We start from the raw sequence: 22,215 nt of genomic DNA, 5'->3' as shown, positions 1-22,215 counted from the left end.
TTAACCACAGCTAAAGAGATCACTGAAGGGAAACTCCTAATCATCAAACTCACAATGAAAATGCCATGATTATCGTATTCTCCATACAAAACAAAGCAGTAGATATGGCCCTTTGGATCCTTGGTAGTTAGTACAACGTACAGAGAAAAAAAGCAAGTAGGGATTATTCAGACGCTAAATCCATAAAAAGATAAACAGTTAATCTTAAAGGAAAGTAACAGTAGATCTGTAACCTGGCTGCATAAGAACAGAAACACTGGCAATAATAGAAAACAGAATTTGAGACCCCCTTGATTTCCTTTGAGTCCTGGATTCTTAAGTCATGTTCAGTTGTTAACCAGACTAATTTCACTGTAGTCATTACAGTTCATTAAACAAGTACAGTATCAAAAATGCACCTTAATTAGGGTGGTAAGGAAACAGAATTGATTCTCCTCATAGGCTTGGCATTGTCCTTTGAATAGCAAGTATGTAAGGCCAAGTCATTTTTGTGTTTCACGTGCACAGCTGCTGCTGTCTTAGATGCTGCAGGAAATTAACTGGTATATTGTCCCATCAATGCATAAAACTCTTAGTAACTTTGATAACAGAAACATGTACACAGTGAAAGGACACTAGGGCTTTAGAAAATCAAATTGAAGGTGTAACCTGACATTTGAATAACTTTTCTAAGTGGGCTCCTAAAAAGCATTGTCAAAACCTACAGGTTCAACTCTCAACTAGTCATAAAACTCCAGCAGTGCCTTCCTCTCCATGAACAGAAAAGCGACCAACACTGAGAACTCAGCACAACATAGAATCAGACTATGGCAATAAACTGGGGCGAAAGTGGGATCAACGTGAACAGAAGCACTTTGATCTTAACAATATCATTACAAGACCATGTCTAGGTTTTGTATGTTTTTTTACAGAAGCTATGAAGAATGGGATGCATTCTATATTTAATTTACATGTGTATTTACAGAAAGTGCAGATGCACTGCAACTTCAAGTAACTCCAAGCACTGCTAAAGAAAATCTCAACGCAGTGCTGCTGGGCTTCACTTGGCTGCTGGCTTCTCAGCATTGCAGGATTCTCAGGAGCCTGCACTGCAATGCATTTCCCAGCATGTGCCGCAGTGACTCAGGCAGCAGCAGGAGCTTGCGATGGAGTGCCAGCTCTCACTCCAACTTTAAGGATGCCTATGCAAAACGCTACAGCAAAGCCAAGCTATAAAAGGAGATGAATTCAAGGAGTAAGTTCAGCTCCCCTCCCTATTATGCCACTCTCTATTCTTTTGCAATGCCATTTTGACTTTTATATATAAATATTTTATGGGCAAAATAGACATAACCTCTTTCCAAATAGCAGCTGCATCTCTGCTGGGTTTCTGAGTTGCTGCATTATGATCCCACTCTTGCAGGCTTTGGGAGCTGCAGTGTTAAAGGCTGCAGAGCACATGGCCTCTACCTTCTGCTAGCTTGTACTGTGCCAACTGAAGCACTCATGGCTTCCTTGTGCTACGCTTCTGCCTTACTGCCAGGCTACCTTAGCAGCTGATAGATACAACTGCAGAAGCACAGTTATTTATTTTAAAATGTATCAGACAAGAAACTAAATTATATTGTCCTTTTCACCACTCTCCTTCTTCCACAATTCTGTAAGATTTGAAGAAAAGTAAATCCAACTATCTAATAAAAACTAGGAAGAGGACAGAAGCTTTCTCTGCACTACTGTCATGGATATATCATGCCCAATTCACAGTGGATGTGAAAGAACAGTCTCTCTAACAGAGTGTACAATAACAGCTTATAGTCCTAGGAAATAAATATAGCTGGATGTAGGCAATGAAGTTTCCTATCATGTCCCACTGTCAAGTTCAAGTTGTCTTTGTATAAAGTTTGCCAAAGTACTTCCTTTGCTATCAAGCACTTGTGTAATTGAAGCTTTTTGTGTATAAACTCAATGTCAACATGGAATTTTAAAAAGGCTTAAATATTATGTCTAGGCTAGTATCTACAACATAACAGAAAAGAAAAAGAGTCAAGAGAACAAAAAAGTCACCAAAAAACACCAGCATCTCCCCTAATAACAACAAAATCCAATCACACAACTTATTCTGTCTGGGGAACAAGGTTGTCTTGATTCTGATCTGGTCTTCACTCCAATAGATGGAATCAAAATGCCACATAAATCAATGGAGAAGAAGCAGAAACCTGGGATATATGAAGCAGCATCCCTGCAACTGTTGGTGATAGCTGAAAGTTTAAATAATATTTAAAAAATAGAAAAAGGCCATTTAAAAATTGCTAAAAAATTGCAGCACTTGAAAAGACAAATGCCATTCAGGATACATAAGAGATTAAAACACAGAGCATATTATTTATATACTTATTACACTAGGTTAAATCACTTTCAGAGAGCAAAATAGTTGTAACAGATTTTGGTTGTTTTGGTTAGGAAATCTGCCTCCCCTTAGGCTCTGTCTATAGACAGCAGAACCAGCTCCTGGTTCACACTCTCTTGGAGCCTCTCTTCCTTCAGTGACAATGGCAGAAGGTTTAAGAACCCAGTCTGCAGAGGCTACAGTAGCTATTGATGACCACATTACAAATAAGACAATAATTGTGAATATTGGCAGATGTATTTCCTCAGAAAAGCATTGCTTTCCACTACCTCTGAGAACCTAAGCCTAAGAAATACAACATGAACAAGCTGTAGAAAGTGAAAGTGCTTCCATACACAGCCTTCAGCTACAATTAATTTAAAAATTATATTTTAAAAGTGTGAATTCAAAATCAACAGATTTCCTATGGCAGTATCATGGCTGAGCTTTCAAAACACCCTAAGGGAGTGAGGTTCTCAGCTCACCAGCACTTTGAAAAATCACACATCTTTACACAGGGATCCTAGCCTGGCTGTGGTTTTAGAGCACAAATTAGAAATGCATCTGACACCTATTAATGCTTTCTTACTCACTCTCAGTGCTTCCTGCTTTTCTAACCTCTAAAAATACTCCCAGTACACACCAGAAGATGCAGTCCTCCCACCACCTGGGTTATCCCACATGCACAGCCAGCACGAGAACCAGGCCTGCAGCAGCAGCAGACAGATAAACACACCTACATCAAAAGCTTTCAAACTGAAAACAGGAAAACAGCTCTGATCTGGCAGAGCCTGAAAGCGCCAGGACACGAACTCTCACTGCAAACAAAACTCCACTAAACTTAATTTTTAAAAATATAATAATAATTTTTTTAAAAGCTGAATTTCATGGGAATTGCACATTTATCAGCCCTGAGAAACAGCCTGCCCTTGCTTATCAGCCATTGAGAGGTGGTAAGACACTTCACAGGTTCTGCTTGGGATTTCATGAGTTAAATGAGTTATAGTCAAGGAATCATCACTGATATTTAATGAAGAGAATGGAAGAGATCCTCACTGCAGTACACTTTCAATTAAAGAACTTCAACATAAACTTACAACCGAAGTAGAAGGCATAGTAAAGAAAATTCTAATAACCGAAGGGCGTTATCACTTCATAACAGACGCAGAAACTTTGAGATCCATCCCAGCTTTGGGTCTGTCCATTCCATGACACCAGGGCAAGCGATTATTAGGGGACAGATAATGGAGTAGCACTGCAGCTTTATACATTGGAATGTACAGAAAAACAGCAAAAACTTTACCCCCCCTGGGGTACAGATCTCACTGCAGTAAATTTTGACACTGTAACCCAAGAGCTGTCTTCTAGATCTCACTGACTGACACTTCAGTGAAAACCAACAAACATGCAATTTTCAGTGGAAAAAAAATACAATTGGGTAAGAAATTCTAGGGGAAAACCATCCAAACCATCCAGTAATTCCAGTGAATTACTGGATTACTAACAGACAGACCCATGGTGACTTTTTACTACACCAGCCAAGTTTGCAATAGCTTGTTGTGCCTGATTTTGGCAAGGGCATTAGTAACCATACAAAGTTTGCTGCTGACCTTTCATAAAGCAAACACTCATTTACTTAAGTGTAACTTCAGACAAACCATGCTGACAAGGATCAGACAAACATCCCAGAAACCTCAACTGCATATAAAATCATAAAAAAAATTTATTTTCCTGGGCTCCTGCACTTAGAATTTAGGCCTACACACAAAGGTAATCACCACTAGTCAACAAAAGCTTTACATAAAGACACACGGGCTTTTTACAAGCACAAAACTGAAATGCAGTTTTTTGCAAAAAGTTCAGTGGTTCAGTAAGAGCAAGCAGAGTTTAGAATAACTATTTATTTTACTTCTATAACTATGTATCTATACTACTCTATATTTCATTTAGAATAGTAATTTATTTCCATTTAACAGAAGTGTATTTTAGCACGGAAATAATATATATGGATCTTGTCATTTTTTGGATATTTATTCATATTTCTGAATGAACTATTAAATACATACTGTCTTAATACACTTGCTTCAGCCTTCAGATTTGTTATCCTTAGGTTCTGTCAGCTTTCAGATATTATTCTTATTCCTTAATCACATGTCCTGACAGTAGTCTCATTCCTCCAGTATTCCTCAATGTCCTCTGGGACATTTGCCAGTTTTTGTCATCTGCCCCCATTCTCCTTTGGGAACACTAAAGGAATTAATTTCATTCTTTCCCCAAGCAATGCCTGTCTCTGCTGTTAACAGTTACCACTGGCATCTTTCATCCACTCAATACACAAAGGTCTCTGTCTCCTTAAGTGATCCCACAGTACTTGGAAATTTAACAAATCTTCTGTAGAGAAATACCTCTCATGCTCTGCATTTGCTTGTTTTAGCATTTTGTAAAATAATTATTCTAAAAGATGGAACCCCAATATTTCCATTTTTCATGTCCCACCTTATTTTTGTTAGTTCAACAAGTTTATACATCTAGGCATGACTGTGTCTCTGTGTGCCAGAGATAAGCACTTTCATTGTTTAGACATGGCTGTTTTGATCCACTACATATATATGCTATTTCTTTTGTTATTTTCCCACTACTATTTTGCCAAACATCTTATCTGAATTGTTACAGAATGAACTTTTTAGAACTGTCTTCTATTACCTTATGTACCAAAAAAAAATTCCAGTATCTCATTTCTCAACTTTAATTTTCTGGCAAACACATTTCCATAACTACAGACTTTTTCAATCAATTGATTTAAAATTTCTTCCTAAGTTCATTTGAAAATAAGTTGAAACTTTTACCTTTGACCCATCCCGAGAAGAAGAATATTTTTATGAGTTATGCATTGCAGTTCCTTACTGTATTGAATATTGGAAGTCATACCACAACTTTCCAATAGATGCAGTCAAATTCAATATATTCTACAGCTCCTTTCTGCAATTACTACTACCTTTATCAGATCCCACCCATCCTTTTGTTTGTTTGTTTACCTGACATCTGAGCAGGATTAAGTAACCTGCACTGTTACCAGTTGCTAGACAAGAGGGTTCTTCCTGTGGTTACCTCTCAAACTTCCTCACTGAAGTATCTTCAGCTTCCTGAGTTACCAAGCTCACTACAGCAAAGGCTGCACCACTTACCAGCATATCAGACGCAAAACAAGCCAAAATCTTTAATAAATTGTCCTTGGATTTGTTTACTCTACAGGTCCAGCATTTTCTCAAAGTAACAGTGAAAGTTAACTAAAAGATACCAATTCACAACATTTTTCAGGATCAGTACATTCCATGAAAGAGAGCACACTACTGAAACATTTGATACAAATATTTAGCATCTCTGTATCCAAATAAAGTGCAGATTCTGCACTTGGGCTGCTGACAAGCTACATAGCTGAAGGAAGACCTAGCAAGATGACAGCCAAGCACCCAATGAACCTTTATTTTCCTCACTCTCACCAAGACAAAAGCAGCTGTCAGATTTTACTGAACATGTTACAGCCACTAAGTTCGATATTACCACTATCATTAATGACAACCAGCAGAAATACAGATCTCTTTGAAATGGAATAAGCAAGCAAAGCAGCTGAGACTTCCAAAAACCTTCAGTGGAAGAATCCCACTGCAGCCGCATCCTGAAGCCCCTGCATCAATGCAGGGTTTGGCACTGGCATCATCCTGCCATGAAATTCAACCAGTGTTCCTGCTTGGCAGAAAGGTGATTCTCTCTTAAAAGAAACAAGATAAACTAATTAAAGCAAAGCACATATAAAAGAGAAAAGAGATAAAGGGGTCAGAAGAAGATGAAGAGTCACTCTAGATAAGAGTACAGCATCTAGAAAAGGAGGGAAAACTCTAGAAACATCTGATACCCTCTACAGGACAAATACATGGCATTCCAGGTAGGATAATAAACCAGCAATTCGTGGCAGATCAAAACAATGAACCCTTTAGGGGAAAGCTGCTACTATACAGGCTGTAGCTTTAACTGAGGCCTCAAAACACGAACACGAACCCATCACCAAACAACAACTGTTAATAACCGAAGGAAGGACCTGAAGCCCCAAGCAAAAGAATCGGAAGGGGCAGCCTTCTGCTGTGAGAAGAGCACAGGCAGCTGACAGGCAAAAGCAGGAGCGCAGGGCCCGGAGGCACCGCTGAAGGAAACGCTCCCCGGAGGTGCCAGGGCAATGCTGCCACAGACGGAGGAGGGACCCGCCGCCCGTGCGGGAGCGGGCGCCGTTCGAACCGCCCCTCAGCAGCAAAGCCCGCCGGGCCCCGCCGCGGCCCCGTACCTGGCTGGCTTTGTGGAACTGCTTCTTGAGCCCCGCCACCGACATGGTCCCGCCGCCGCTGCCCCGCGGCCGCCCGGGCCCAGGGCCGCCCGCGCCGGCAGCTCCGCGCGCCCGGCCCCGCGCAGCGCCGCCCGCGCGCCGCCGCCAGCATCGCCCTCCGCGCGCCCGGCCGCCGCCGCCCCATTGGCCGCCGCCCGGCCACATGCAAATGTCGCTGCAGCGCCGCCCGCCCATTGGCCGCTCGCCGGGATATGCAAATGAGAGCGCTGGGAGACGCCCACGCTGCGCTGTCGCATGGAGACAGCGGCGGGGGCTGCGCTGGCCCGGCGGGGACACGGCGGCGGCGGGGGCACCCACAGGGCACCCACAGAGCAACTACAGAGCACCCCAGAGCACCCCTCCTGCCGGGAGCACCCACAGGGCACCCACAGAGCATCACAGAGCACCCCTCCTGCCGGGAGCACCCACAGGGCACCCACAGAGCATCACAGAGCACCCCTCCTGCCCGGGGCACAGCCCGGGCACCCACAGAGAATCACAGAGCACCCCTCCTGCCGGGAGCATCTCCTGGGCACCCACAGGGCACCCACAGAGCACCCCTCCTGCGGGGAGCATCTCCTGGGCACCCACAGAGCACCCCTCCTGCCGGGGGCACCGCCCGAGCACCCACAGAGCACCCACAGAGCACCCTTCTGCCGGGAGCATCTCCCGGGCACCCACAGAGCACCCGCCGGTGGGGAGCACAGCGCCGGCACCGAAAGGCCAGTCAGCTGCCCAGTTTCATCTGTCTTATTTCGAATAAGGCTGAAAATATTTCATTATGGGTCTGTCTCATTTCTTGTGGTTCAACGTAGCATCTCTGAGCTCATTAACCTCAGATCCATTATTGTAGGTGGTAATTTAATTATAGCTCTTGAAACATGAAAGCTCTTGCAGCAGTCCAGAACACACCTGGCTGGTGCTATGCACCAGAAAATATCCACTTTGTCGTGTGACTCCATACCAGCAGTGATGCTGCTCAGGGCTCCAAAGGCACAGTCTCTCACTCAGAAGAGCAGATAGACTAGAAAGAGCTCTGCTGAAAGGGTGTTTTAGCTGTTTGGGTGGTTGTTATGTGAGGGATTTACAGATTATATACTGAAATATGGCTGTGTATCAGGAATATGCTGATATAAATTAGAGATGTGGTTCTGCCTTCATGGTAGAGCAATTCCAAGCGATGCTTACATTCTGGGGAAGATAAGCTCTGTGATAATGCTGCTTGATCCTGGCTGTAAGGATACTTGGGAGTTATGATTCAGCTGAAACTTATGCAGGGACCTGGGGAGCAGTTCAAAGATAAGCTTTGCTGGCTGCAGCAGGGCTCTGTGTTACTCACTGTCATGCTCACTGCATTTTGATTGGGTTAGGAGAGGAAAACATTTTCAGAGTATGATAGAGTTGCTTCTTTAGAATAGCAAAGAAGAAAAAATACAAGAACCTTCATACTGGTTGTCACACTGTAATTTGGGAGAAAGGAATTGCTATTCCCACCTCTTAGAAAAAATTATAATACTACTAAGAAACAAAGTGTAAAGACAAACACATTAATGAGTTAAGGATCTGACTGTTACTTGACAAAGGACTCTGTAGAGGAGAGGCAGAAGAGAAAGCAAAGAGGAGAGCACCAGTCAACATTTGCTCTGGAAGACAAACTGTTAGGTGAAGTCCTTCAGGGATCTGGGAATGTTTGAAAGTAGCCTGCCATCACCATGTTATCTGGTGCCACCTGTGTCTAGGGAAAGAGCATTTTTGGCCTCCTTACAAGTAAACATGATTACACCACAGACACCTGATTTCAGCAGTTGTTTCTCCTCCCTGATTGAAACTGGCAGCAAGATGTTATTAACTGTCAGGGCCAAATTAGTTATGGCTTCAATTAGTGACATGTTTGTAGACACCTCAGGTGAGGAAATAAGGCCTAAACTAGGATATTGGAGCTCCATAAAAGGAATTAAAGCAAGCTCTTAGTGTACTATGGAATTAGGGAGACAAGGCAGCTTTGGCTAATCATCAGCTTTAGGAACGGCTGGACCAGAGCAAAGAAGGAAGGAGTTTGAAATAAATCTCTGTGGAGGGGAATGAATGGATTATGGACTTGCTGTGGGTGTTAGCTGTAAAATTGGATTAGATAAAGAACTTTAGTAAGGCTGCATGTCTACAACTTCTTTTTTTTTTTTTTTTAATCCTTTTTGTAGCCCAAGGATAGCAGCCATGTTGTCTCTGCTGAAGGAGTGCAAGAATTTGCAAGTGGGAGATGCCCTGTGGGAATTTCACATCATAGCCTAATTGCTCAGTAATACAGACAAGGTGAAAACCTATTTAATGAGCCAACTTGTGTAGTCCAGGTACTGATGACTTGGTGGAGGCATCCTGAAAGACACTGGTATTCAGTTCAGTAGCAAGTAAAAGTTATAGCTTGTAGCCAGCAATACACAGTGGCTGAGGAATGTCTAAAAGGCTTTATAATCACATAGTTTTACCTCATGGAAAAAAAAAGGATTGTAATTTGCTGAGTGATAATCCTTAAGATTTATGCAAAGTTAGTGATTTAGTCTAGAAAATAAGAGAAATGAGAAATACTACAAAAAATCTTGGAAGGTGGTTCAGGTAAATGCTGACATGATGGAAAAAAAGCTTCTAATAAAGTTGTTAGAAGACAGGCTAGGGCAGAGTCAAAAATGCTTCACAGAGGAGACCTTCAGGGCAAAAGTTCTAGATGTCTGGGTATTCAAACAACAATTACACTTCCACTACTCTGGAAACATTAAAGTGCATGAGAGGAATTCATAATGGCTCCAACATGTTACTGAATCACGTGTGCTAAAATGGACAATAAAATTTGCACAAACTGAGAACTCCTAACTGGGCTCAGATCAAGGTAGTGACTAGAAAATATGCGCTACTCACATGGGAGAACCGTGCTTGAAAATTGGTCCTGTGAAATTCAAACAAGAGAGAATCTTGCATAAAAGGTTAAATTTATAATTCACTTACCTTTCAGTGTGGCTATACTATGGGAAAAACACTGTCATCAGAAATTCAATCTAAAGATATGACAAACAATCTCATAGGTGATTTGTTTTCAATGAACAAATCATCTTACTTGTAACAGCTGAAATTGCAGTAGTAGCCACATGAAGTATCAGGTTTCCAGCAAAATGAAAACTAGAGGTATTTTTAAAATTATATAGAGGCACCTTAGCATTTGAATTTACTTGGAATTTGAAGCCAACTACATTCACATTCGTTTGAATGTCTCTTAAAGATAATGAAAACTGTCATTGAAATATAATCTGGGTCTTTGGTGGTTACTGCCATAAAAGAAAACATCAAAAAAGGGAGTAAAGATGAGTTTGCAATGAAATTTCATTGTATTTGATTCTGGGCCATGCTGACTACATTATTAAAGCTTTTTTCTTTTTTAATATTTAGGCCTTAAGAAAAAGATAAATTACTGTGTATCAGCTTATCATGCAATACATTTCAATACAAGGCATTAGAAGGAGACTTTGGATGTACTCACCTGATCCAGGGCAAGAGCAACTACAAACAACAGTGATCAAGACTCTGAGACGTGGTGTGATATCCATTAATGGTCTGTAAGGATTATCTGTATGTAATGACAGTGCAGATTACCTAGTTAGTTTTCAAGTTAGTTGTCAAAACTGCAGCAATAGGCTGTGGTTTTGGTCACAGGAAGAGAGCATACTTGCAAATTGTTGTTTAGAAAACAACATTTGGAAAAGATGATCCTCTAGGAAAATGATGCCATTTGAAAGAACAGTTGGCAAACTTGTAGAAAGCCTTCAAAATAAAGCAGGGTCAGATTCACCTAGTTTGGCAATTCTAGAAAAAGGAGGGGATTGCTAAACTCAAGTGACACTGATTCTTAAGTTTTGACCCAAGCAAAAGAAGTAATATAAAACAGTGTTCCAGAGCGAGATCCAAAGGACTAGAACACTTGGTGAAATCAGTCCCAAATGTCATCCATTTCATTATTTTACAGATTTCACACAACAAACTTGGGAGCTGACACTGTGCAAGCAATGCCAACAGCAAATGACCCCAGTGACAAGAACAGAAGAAAATCCTTCTGCAAAATGTGCCCAGGATGGTAAGGTTATCTCATGTGACTGTTTTAGCAGCCTTTCTATATATTTAAATGAAAGAAGTATTTACAATTAAACAAAAAGAATTGGTCACACAAAGATACATTCATGAGCAGGAGCAGGCCAACACTACATTTTTGTTTCTAGAACATAACCAAGCAATTCTGCAGATCAGCACATTCTGCACAGATCAACTGGCTCAGGTATTTCTGAAAGGGCTTTACATTGCAGTATACATTTCATAAGAAATCATGAGAAACGGAAAAGAACAGACAGTTTTCCCTCCACAGCCAGCACGGGCCAGCACTTGGAAAGCTCCTCATTCCAAAGGGATGCTGCTGGCAGTTAGAGCAGGAATATGTGACCCTGGGGCCAGCAGACACTCTGGCTAACCTACTGCATTTGTTTAGGATGCTTATGTTTGCTCCCCAGATCTTCTAACAAAATGTAACTAGTGAATTATTTTTGGCATATGTGACTGTTCTTCTCAAGCTGACTTTCCATATGTGTTGCTTTACCATTATGCAGATCCTCGCTTTTCTTGTCTCCTTCCTGTGTTTGTATTCCACATGCTTCTCTGTAATACTGCACATACCTTCTGTCATCACTTTGCTAAATCTCTGGCTGTTGTTCTGCAAGTGTCAATAACAAAACAAAAGTGTGTTAGGTTTTATGCCATTAATAAAGATCATTCTAATTATGTGTTTCTTTTACATAGACATATAAACGATTCAGGTGAGTTCAAAATCTAGACAGAGATTTTTTTTTTAAGTTACATATGTCCATACCATAAGTAGATACTCTAATTTTAAAAATTCAACAACCTACATTTTTGTGTATGGAGCGCTGTCATTCTGAAGTTTCTGAAAATTAGCAGTCCTAATCTTGCAAATTATACCATGTGGATGTATATACCTAGACAGCTCTAACTTGGAGATCTTGTAACTTTGAGGTGCCTATGTTGTTCCTGGTATCACTAAAACAAAAAAGGTTTTGTAATTAACATATACCTGGGCACTCAGTGCTCTCAGACAAGCAGCTAGACTGCTCACCAAAAATTAGCTATGTGTGTAAATTCAAGTAAAGATGTGGCTGTCCAACATTATAGTGGAGACAAAACTGAAAATATTGGAGTATTACTAATCCAGTACTACTAATTTTTATTTCCTCCTCACTACAGCTTTCAACTTGGCAAACCATTGTAAGATGTTTTCTTTTGAACAAGTCTGTTGCCCTAAACGGAAACATTTCCATTTTCTGACCAAGTCAGAAAAAAACGTCACTTAAACTTTGAATCTCATTGTTGCCAGTGCAGCAGCATCACTTCCCACGAGCAGCTGCTCTGTTTGCTTGAGGATCCTCTGTGGAAGTGCTGCCTCCAGGGCCAGCATCCCCCAGAGCAGATCCCTGCGTGGGGCTCCAGAGCAGCCGTGAGAGCCGCGGGCTGAGCAGCGGAACCGAGCTGCTTCGTGGAGCTACAGCAAGGTAACAAATCCACCAGGAAAGGCCAGGTTGGGAAAAAAAAACCCTTTTTAACATTGGAAAATACAAAAAAATAAATATGGGGCCATTTCTGAACTGAAATGTCTTCACCTCTTTTCTGGGGAAGAAGAAGCAACCTATTGTAAAAACCTATTTGATTTAAGAGAAAAACAAATGTTGATGGTATCAGCAATAAGCACAGAAGGAACATCTCTCTTTGAGGTGGCCTTTTTAAAGTAGTTATGTTCCTTCTTATTAAAGACTAAGGCAAAATAAACTTTTGATGAGTCATTGTAGTAATGTGGAGAAATGTTGCTTTGATTTAAACCGATTGCACTGGAGTTCTCTGTGCTGCTGATTCATAGGTGACAAAATAAAGGTACTGATTTTCTGCACATAACTGCCTGTGTTCATCAGAAAATGCTGAGACTCTCATGGCTGAAAATGCCAGCACAAAATATGGAGTTGAATTGTTGCTAGAAGAGTAGCACTAGCTTCAGAAAGGTGTGATGGATATTCATAGTAATGTTAAAATTACTGTATCATTCTGTTTCAAAGCAGAATGTTGTACCATGCTGGTGTAAGCTGGATCACATTTGCTGTCTGAAATCCCATCTAGAATTTCATGTCACTGTTATTCAGGTACAGAAAAAAGGTTTAAGTAATATCTTAATAAGTCTTGATCTTTATAATGATGTTTTTCAGTGGAAAAAGGCTACACTGAAGAATAGCATATACTGCCTTGACTTGCTTAGAGAATGCAATGCACAGACTTTTAAAAAAATCATTATTTATTCAGCTTTATCTGAGAAAAAAATATATATAATTATCAATAAATCTGAGTAAAAATCTGCAAGGACACATTGCCTGTAGTGAGAGGAGACAAATAGTCTCCTCTCCCTGTAGCAAGAGGAGACAAATAGAAGTAAAAAATCCAGTGGTTTATCTTCTCCATGTGTAAGTAGATGCTTAATTCTATTTTAACTTGCTTTATATTGCAGAACAGAAAATTTTATCAACTCTGTGACACAGAGTCCTTATATAATACACAATGTGGACATTTCAGAGTTGGACTGATTTGTAAAAGCAATTTGAATATCAGTAAGTATCTTGTAGCAAGTTTGTGAATATTCAGGCATACATGAATTTAACAAAACTTCTACAACATAGATGTTGTTTTGCTTTCAGTGTAATTTAATAGGTCTTTTGGGATCTGCCGTGTTTGAACATCTGGGAAACATCACATGTTGTCTGTTGATCAATGAGGCAACAGGAAAGGCATGATGTGACACAGATGTTAAATATGGCAATACTCCATAGACCAACTGGATCACAAATGGCAATGATCAGACTTTGAAAAATCTGATTAAGATTCATTGACTGGATAAAATTCAACTGGGTTTTTTCCCCCTCTGATTTCCTAACTGTTCTTATAACAATATTATAGTGGGCAAAATTGTGGTCAATGAATTATTGCAAACTGGCTTATTTGGAGGAACAAAACGACGTAACTGAAGACAAGGACTTTTACTGTCAAATACTTTACAGGAAGATGGATGCAACTTGCCAGATCCCTGCTGTCTCATCATGAAGATTAATGTCTACTACTGGATAAGTCTGCCACTTCTCGTAAAACAAAGACTATATAAAGCAAATTTATTGCATTAGTTTAAGCCTCAGTTAATTGACTAACTGCCACTATAGTAAGAGACCTTTTTCTGTCTCATATGCAAAAGAGAAATTGTGTATACGAATTCCTTTAACTGTTACCCAGGAATGCCACCTCCTGGCTACATATAGAAACGCCCTTTGAGAGGAAAAGGGGGAAAAAAGCAGCTTTCATTCCGTAGTTTCCATAAAACCATTTCAATTAAATATATGTTTAAAATGTGTGAAACACAGGCATGCCTCCTGTCAGACTTTCTAACTTGCTTGTTGAAATGTAAAGGTACTCAGATATTTACTTTTCTAAAGAAATTGTGTGGTTTAAAATAATAAACACACCTGACACTGACTTTCTGTAGAAACAACCCTAAAGTTGTTGTATTTAAAGGTAGCAGCTGAATCAATATCACAAATGAAAATCTGACCTTACTGAAGCTGACAGGACTTTTGCCTCTGAATTCGGTGGGGCCTAAATTTCAGCAGTATTTTTTGAAAGTAGCTCTTATGAGCTGGGTTCAAATTGTCAGAAGTTTTGAAGGAAACCAGACATATCTTCAGCAATTCAGTGGGCACAGGATTATCTAGGGGAAACTGATTGTGCAAAACAAGGATGGTAAAGGTTTTCAGAGTCAGAGATTTCTCCTTCCCTATGATCAGACCAGATTAACTGTTGCTTTTATACCTTGAACTTGTCCAAAAATACACTTGTTTAGTGTTGCTAGTGCAATAATACATTCCTTGAAGCAATCATATTATCGTGCTGCAATGGACTCCCAACTCCAAGCAGAATTCTACTCTGGCTGCTAGGGTGATAGACAGACAGTAGGACAAACAAGCCAAGGAAATTCTCTCACCTGGAAAGCAAATAAGAAGCATTTCTCCAGTGCATGAAGGAGACTATTTGGGCAGACAGCAAATGAAAACGCCTGCAATTACAAATTACATTAACTCTACTATATTTTTCTTCTGCCTTTTTTTTTAACCTAAATATTACAGCTGTGTGATCTCTTGCAGACCTAAATTCTCAAGTTCATAGGTAAAAATAATTTAAATGAGCCCAATCCTACACTTAGATATTTCAGAGGGAAATAGGTTCTTTTTGGTTCTGCCCATCAATTTCTTTACTGTGTCAAGCATAAGATGGCAGAAATGGAAAAGCAAGCTGCCAAATCACTTACCCTTAATGGGGACACTGGACTGCTTTTAATTTGTCAAATCTGTGATGCTAATATTTTTTAATGTTGTCAGATAGGCAATAACTTCAAGAATTTGGTGGAACAGCACCTATTGGAAGAGGTTAAAAAATAGTGAATGCCGTGTCTTAATGAATTATATCTGACATGTTTGCTAAACATTTTTGTTACAATTTTGTTACTTTCTATCTAGATACAGAAGATACAGGCTTGAAATAACAAATTTTATTCTTTTTTTTTTAAGTTATATTAATTGTAATGAATTTTGATAGGCTGCAGATGTGTAGTTCTTCTACAATAAATAAAAATAATATGAAGCTTTATCAATTTTCTTAATCCCTTCTTTGGAAGAAGAAAATAAAAGACAGAGGTTAAATTGAGATTAAGCTGTATCTCTGCTGTTCCTACAGTGCCATACTTGCTTGTCTTTCCTGATGTGTCATTTTGAAATTATGACCCAGGCAGTGGAATGTGGAAAGCAGGTACCCACTTAATCCATCTACACAAATATCCACAGTTTGCTATTTCTCTCAGCTGCCTTCTGAGAGAAAAGTCATTTATAATTTTGATATGTATACTAAATTTTGACAAATATAATAAGTAATGGAAAGCACATTTGTGAATCCTACTTTTTTCGCTTTTTTCTTTCAACTTTGACTTGAAACATTACAGGGCTTCTAAGATACTTAAAGTACCATGCTTTTTCTTTAATGAGGGTGATTATGATCAGGGTGCCAAAGAAATGACAGCGTGTTTTGGGTGACTTTGTGGGGTTTTTTTAAGAGGAAGGCAGGGTTGAGGAGACAAGTGCTCAAGGGAAAAGGAGAAAAAAGTTCCAGCATGAAACTGTTCCAACAATTTGCTCTAATATTAGTGATACTATCTCCTATCTGTAGATGGCAGTGATCTCCCACTGCCTGCTTCAGGAGGGTAGGGGGAATGGTGGTGATGAAATCCTAAAATTAAAAACCACTGTGAAAAACAGATGTGAGGAAGAGAAGTCATAAGGTATGGGAAAGTATATGCCTATTGTATTTCATTTGTTTGATGAGAAGATGTGTCAGGCCATTTAGAATCTATAAATTTTTTTACCAAAGGATTTTGACAACATATTTCAGAATATTGTGTTTTGAACTTTATCTATCATTAAAACCCTTTGTTGGCTTTCTGGACTTCTTGTACGCACCTTAGACACATTTCATTATTTTAAACATGTTTATTCAAATAATACCTGCTGTTTTCCTTCCAAACCTCTCTGGGTACTTAGCTACCTCCTTCATCAGTTGTTCAGCAGGTCTATTACCCATTTAATTTTTAGCTGTTTTTCTCTTGACACTTGCATTAGTTTTCACTTTCATTCAAATAAAATGCAGTAAGCAGTGTGTGAGTTTATCTGGATATACTTCAGTGAAGGGTGTGATGTGAAGCTCACTGAAAAAAAAAAGAGTTTTTATTAATTTCATTAGGCTTATGATCTTGCCTCACAAAATCTACCATGCTTGGTGACCGGCAGAGAGAACCTTCAAAATGCAACATAAAGTCACTATTTTCAGTTGTAGATTGTTTTTATCTTAACAGTTTTGCCTGAAGAATTTCAAAATATAATACTTTTCATTAAGATCAGACTATAAAAACTATATTTTTAAAGTTCTATTTCAAGTCTCACATGGGCTTCTAGCATCAGATTTTAAATGGAATCTAGACACAGAAATGCAGATGAGGAGCCTAATAGGATTTCAAACACCATCTAAATAGCATTTTAAAATCTGCTTCTGAAGTTTATAAATATCAAGGATATTTTGGGTATCATGAGGCTGATGATGCCTCCAATGCATGTATATGCAAAGTGGACACAGAGAAGTACCTAAGCCAGTTAGTTCTTAAGAGCCTTTGCTTTTAGAAGAAAGTGAATCACTGCAAAGAGGGGAAAAAAACAACAAATATAAATCTGCTTCTAAGGCAGCCCAGCCTAGTGTAAGTGGTATGAGCATTAGATACCTTAGAGTGACTTTGAGACATTCCTCAGCAAATCACGAACTGCTATCTGTTTCAGCTCCTTCCATTTTACACTAAGGCTCATTCCTTGCTGCTCAAAGAGGTTTTGCAATATCAGCACAGCTCATCTGCAGCCACTGTTGTTTTACTGCAGTCGAGCAGGGGCTTGTCATTAGTATGACCAGTGGCAATTTTGACCTCTAGTGCAGAAAGCCAGCATAAATTACTGTGCGTTGCCGAAATCCTTTCTGGAAAGCTTAGCTGGGGGTTTTGTCCTGCTGCACAGGAATGGATCACATGCAGTATGTTCTGGAGCAAACAGGACACACACTCCCCATCCTAATGGCAGGCTTTCCACACTTTCCACTAAGATAAAACCATCTACTTGGCATCACTGTATTAAAGCTTTCTATACATGAATCCTACATTTTCTCCTCTGAGTTTTGTCACCTCTTTCTTGCCATGCCAAATGGCTTTTTCTCTTCTTTACTGACCACTCTTCAGTTCTTGGAAAAGCAGCAGCAGCTTCTCTAACTGGTCTGTCATTTTGCTGAACCTGCAGTTCTAAAAATGAATTTGATTTTTTAATGAGTGAATGGTTTATCTTTATATTCCATTGTCAGAAAAAATAATCCAATAATCTGTTCCCAGAATGTGAACAGTATGCACTCTCAACAACAACAACAAAAAGGCACCTAAGGAATTGTGTATGGCCTTATTGCCTATTATTTACAGATCCACACATGTCTATATCCAAACTTGCCTTTTCCCTCACACCACTGGCAGGGCACAGTACAGAAAATTAATTATCTTAACCCACTTATATTGTTCTCCCTCCAAAAAAGATTATTGTGAGATATTAAATAAAACCTAGGTTTAATATCTCCACTCATGCTCCAAATGCACACAGTAAGACCCCTTCTTTGGGAGTTACCTTTGGTCACTTCACAAAAATGTCAACATTGGAATTTTGCAAAAAACCTCATTTAGTAAGCTGTTGGCTCAGTTTGCTTTATATACACTTCTAAGAACATTTGCAGTTGGAACTCAAAGTGTGCAGGACTCAGTGTAATTCTCCCATAGCTTCCCGTGACACTGCCTGACTTGCAGTGTTTCTGTCTATCCTTCCTCCCTTCTGCTTCTTCCCATCCTCATGCTTTTGCTCCCTCTCTTCATTTTCTAATTCATTCCACATGCCCTTGAATATGTACCATGCAAGCTGCTGTTTTGCATTCAACATTTGTTTATCCTGGGACTTATCACAGTATCTGAGAATCTCATAACTTTCACAGATTTTTATCCTCTTGAAGCCTTTGTGAAACAAGGAAGTGTGTGTCAATTTACAGGTGGGGAGTGGTCACACTGCAGATTAAGTGAGGTGCTCAGAGCCCTGCTTAGCCGTGGGAGCTCTGTTCAAGTATTTCTTGGCTCCTGATCTGCTGTATAGATTGAACATTCCTGTCGAACTACATCTCCTGCAGTGCACCACAGTCTCTTTTCAAAGTGAGGACAGGCCATCACTCCAGCATTTTTGGCTTCTGGGAGATACAAATTGGATGGGGAGGCTCTTCTTACATTAGAACAGGGACATGAGACACAAATTCAGAAATTTCAGAAAATCCCATTGCAACTTTTCAAAATCAAAACTAATGGATGGGTAGAAAAGAGAATGTGTGTGGGAATGGGCTCAAGGGTCTGACCTACATTTCCATTCCCCCAAAAGAAACCAAAACATCCTTTAAAATCCCCCCAAAAAAACATGCAAAGCAGATACTTTACTTATAAACAGTTAATGATCTAAAAATGTTGGCTTCTGAAGAAAATCCTGTAATGGCTAGTTGTATCATAGACTGGTAGAAAAGCACTTAGATCTAAGATTTCGTTAGAGTTATCTCGTCTTTCTCATTTCAAAGTATCTGCTGTAGATGTAGCCAGCATGCTTTTTGCAATAAAATTCACCTACCTGTACATCCACACAGTTTAATGCTGGTTCTAAATTAATTTTTTTTGAGTTGTCAAAACATAGGACTGTGTATCCATGTTTTCCAACTCAAAGGGGAAGCTTCCAAAGCAGTGAAAGGAAGGTCCACATAAGGACTGAAGCTGGCAACATGTGAAATTTGGGTGCCAGGTTATTAAGTATTCTGATTTAGCCACGATGTGAAACTCCACAGTGAGCTCTACAAATAGCTTTGCTGATACTGAGGTAGTGACCTCTGAGGCTTTCATGTGACTGCGCTGCCAATGGGCTGTCTGGTCCACCGGGGTGCCACTTTCCTTTGATTTATCTTTGAGTCTGAGGAATTTTTTTTTTTTCTGTAGTAAGAAAATCCTATTTCAAATTCATTATTAGAGCTGGGCCCCAGTGGATAAATCCTAGTTACTAGATATTTATTTTCCATGGATATATGTACTGACTTTAAAACAAGCCTCATGCAGATAGATGTCTGGTTTTCCTTATTAATTAAGGGAGTCGGGGAAGGGAGGAAAAAGGGGAATATATAATAGATCACTTACCTGAGAAAAGCTGTGCAGCTGGGTGTGATCTGTTGTATAATTCAGAAAATATGCATCTAATCAATTGTACTCTCTTGAAACCTAAAAAAAAATTGGTTTACGGCAAACGTCATACAAACTTGGTGATAAAATAAACATTCTGATTACTTCTGCACTTTTCTGCAGACCAAATACAGTGACTATAAATGAAGTTAAAAAAAAAAAAAAGAGAAAGAACAGAAAAGTAACAAATTAAATGTTTGTGTAAAAGTACTCTGGTAGTGAGCCCATACTCCCTATTCTTGGGATTCAAACTTCTTTGCCTAGTGAAAATGTTTCAAAACTGACATGCACAAAGAGCTTGCATTCTGCTGCAAGCATAACTTCCACTGAACTGTGTAAAAATAAGGCAAGATACAATGTCAACACTAAGAGGAAAAGGTTAAGTTAAAGTCCTTGTAAATTTAATGGCTACTGCATAAGACAGCCTTTTTTCAGTAAATCAGTTCAGAGCTTTCTTCTGTTCAGTATTAAAAACCTTCCAGCAAAATCAAAAATTTCTAGACCTATCACAGAACTGTGAAAGTAGCATTTCTACAGGCTACAGAAGATACTTTAAATCTTATCAGAAATCTCATCAGGGGACTTATTTCGCCTGCTGAAATTTTTCAGAAATTGGCTCTATCTCCTCTATGCCCAACTACCTAAAGTCACCCACAAAACAAGAGATGAATTTTAGTCTGTGCTCAATGTTCTATGCAAGAGAGACAGTAAGGGGAGTAGTGTCACCTCCATCCTCACAGCAATTTCAGCTGCTGACTGCACAGCCAGATGCTGTGCAAGGAGCTCAGTCCAGGTAGCTTCAAGAAGTGTGCTTCATGCTAAGCACTAACAAAAATATCCAGTATTAGCTGTTCATACCCTGAATATAACACAAAGGCTATTGCAGCTTACTGGATTTTTCTCCAAAGCTTCCTCAAAAGTTACCTTTTGCACAAAGGGAATCAGCAATGCAGATGGTGTGCAAAGGCTGGGAGTCTCCCACACCGAGCTAGGCTTGAGATGATGCCAGTTACTTCCCTGATGAGGTTTTTCCTTATATTTTTACTCTCTGAGCAATCCTCTTTCTTGACATTTTTGTTAATCTATTTTTTGCTTCATATTTTCAGATACTTAAATACATGGAAGCATTTTATAGGAGTTCCAAAGCTTCTTGAGAAGTGACTGACCTTTCTAACTCTTGGAGTATGTGCATTTAATTGAAAACTTCTCCCCTCGATATCTTTTCTCTAAACAATGGAAAAAATATCTATGTTAAACAGAACCCCATCCAGGTATGTGTGTAAACTTGAGGAAAGAATGCAAGGGAGTTATTTATAAAAGGATGAAAATATTAAGTATTATTTATTTAGTGCCAACTATATTCTTGGTTCTTATCTGTTCTTACAAGCAGCATTCTGTTCATATATGGAAGATGCAATTTGAAGCCACAGCATCTGAGCTACAGTAATTTTGATATAATGGCAATGAAAAGATGCCAGCAAAGCACCTTTTATGTGTGAGTTAAACTTAGCTTTGGTTGACAGTGTGCCCACTGCAAAACATACACAATACCCATAGGAATGATAAACAGAGCTTTCTCCAAAGAAAGATTTTGTTCCCTTCTGTTGTAACTTAGTTATTAATTTAGTGTATAATTTAATCTGTCAATTCCTTATCTATAAAAGGGATCCATCAGGACTTCTCTGAGTCTTGTCCAGGCACATTTCAATATCTTCTAGAGGAGCTACCCTGCTACAGGTGTTGCTCCACCCCTGCTACTCCACAGCCTTAGTCAAGACTGGGGGCTCAAACTGTAACTGTTATATCCAACATAATAAGAAACATTAATTTTATTGGGGTAGCTGCAGGCATTAGACTTTAAACAAGGAATAAAAAAATACTACTGTTTGACATATAAAGAATATGAAGGAAAGCATTCTGGAAATGCTTTAAAATACCTTAGTAATATTTTCTGAAACTCTAGACATATTTACTATGATCACATCTCTCTTTAAGTCTTGTAAGCTAACACCATCTTATTAACTTTTAATATATGAAAAATATGCACTATAGGAAATGTAATGTTACTAATGAGGTAAGGATCTCCCCCCTCACTGTTATTTCCTGTCCATCTCCGTGGTAAGTAACCATGTATCTTTGTATATGGACATGTACAAGATAAGTGAAATAGCTACTTACCCATCTGCAGTCCCAGTGGACCTCGATTAGCCAGTGAAAAGGCAGAGGCCACATCAAACCAACGCTCTACAGAGCAAACCCGAAGAAGTGCATTAAGATTCTGCCCTTGTAATGCCAGCTAGTGAGATTTTCACACATGGGGAATACTGAATAGGACCTTCTAAAGCTAAAAGATCCTGCGATCACATTTTGTCCCATCAACTAGTAGTTCCCACTAAGATAAATACAGAGAAATCTGCAGTAAGAACATAGAGAAATACTCCCAGAAAATATCTCAGATTTTTCTCCTTG

The 22,215-nt window shown here is 39.4% G+C and overlaps 1 protein-coding gene across 4 annotated transcripts in view; it reads right to left on the bottom strand.

Moving 5' to 3' along the window:
• Nucleotides 1–21,993, bottom strand: part of SH3GL3 (SH3 domain containing GRB2 like 3, endophilin A3) — a 56,344-nt gene extending 34,351 nt beyond the window's left edge. The window contains exons 1-7 of one of the 4 annotated variants that reach the window (XM_072934143.1): nucleotides 21,925–21,993; nucleotides 19,705–19,785; nucleotides 15,178–15,283; nucleotides 14,854–14,925; nucleotides 11,371–11,484; nucleotides 10,267–10,353; nucleotides 9,651–9,678 (exon numbers count right to left, since the gene is read on the bottom strand). Coding sequence is in view for 2 of the 4 variants with exons in the window: in XM_032750285.3 (XP_032606176.1) it covers nucleotides 6,702–6,746 (45 nt within the window). In the remaining 2 variants the exon portion in view is untranslated. Of the gene's footprint in view, nucleotides 1–6,701; nucleotides 6,859–9,650; nucleotides 9,679–10,266; nucleotides 10,354–11,370; nucleotides 11,485–14,853; nucleotides 14,926–15,177; nucleotides 15,284–19,704; nucleotides 19,786–21,924 lie in introns of those variants that run through there. The other 3 variants (XM_032750281.3, XM_032750285.3, XM_002199124.6) reach the window with 3 other exon arrangements.
• Between the last annotated feature and the right edge of the window lie 222 nt (nucleotides 21,994–22,215).

This window comes from Taeniopygia guttata, chromosome 10 (genome assembly GCF_048771995.1).
Source record: "Taeniopygia guttata chromosome 10, bTaeGut7.mat, whole genome shotgun sequence".
In the NCBI taxonomy this organism is placed as follows: domain Eukaryota; kingdom Metazoa; phylum Chordata; class Aves; order Passeriformes; family Estrildidae; genus Taeniopygia; species Taeniopygia guttata.
This window is presented reverse-complemented; position numbering and strand designations above follow the sequence as displayed.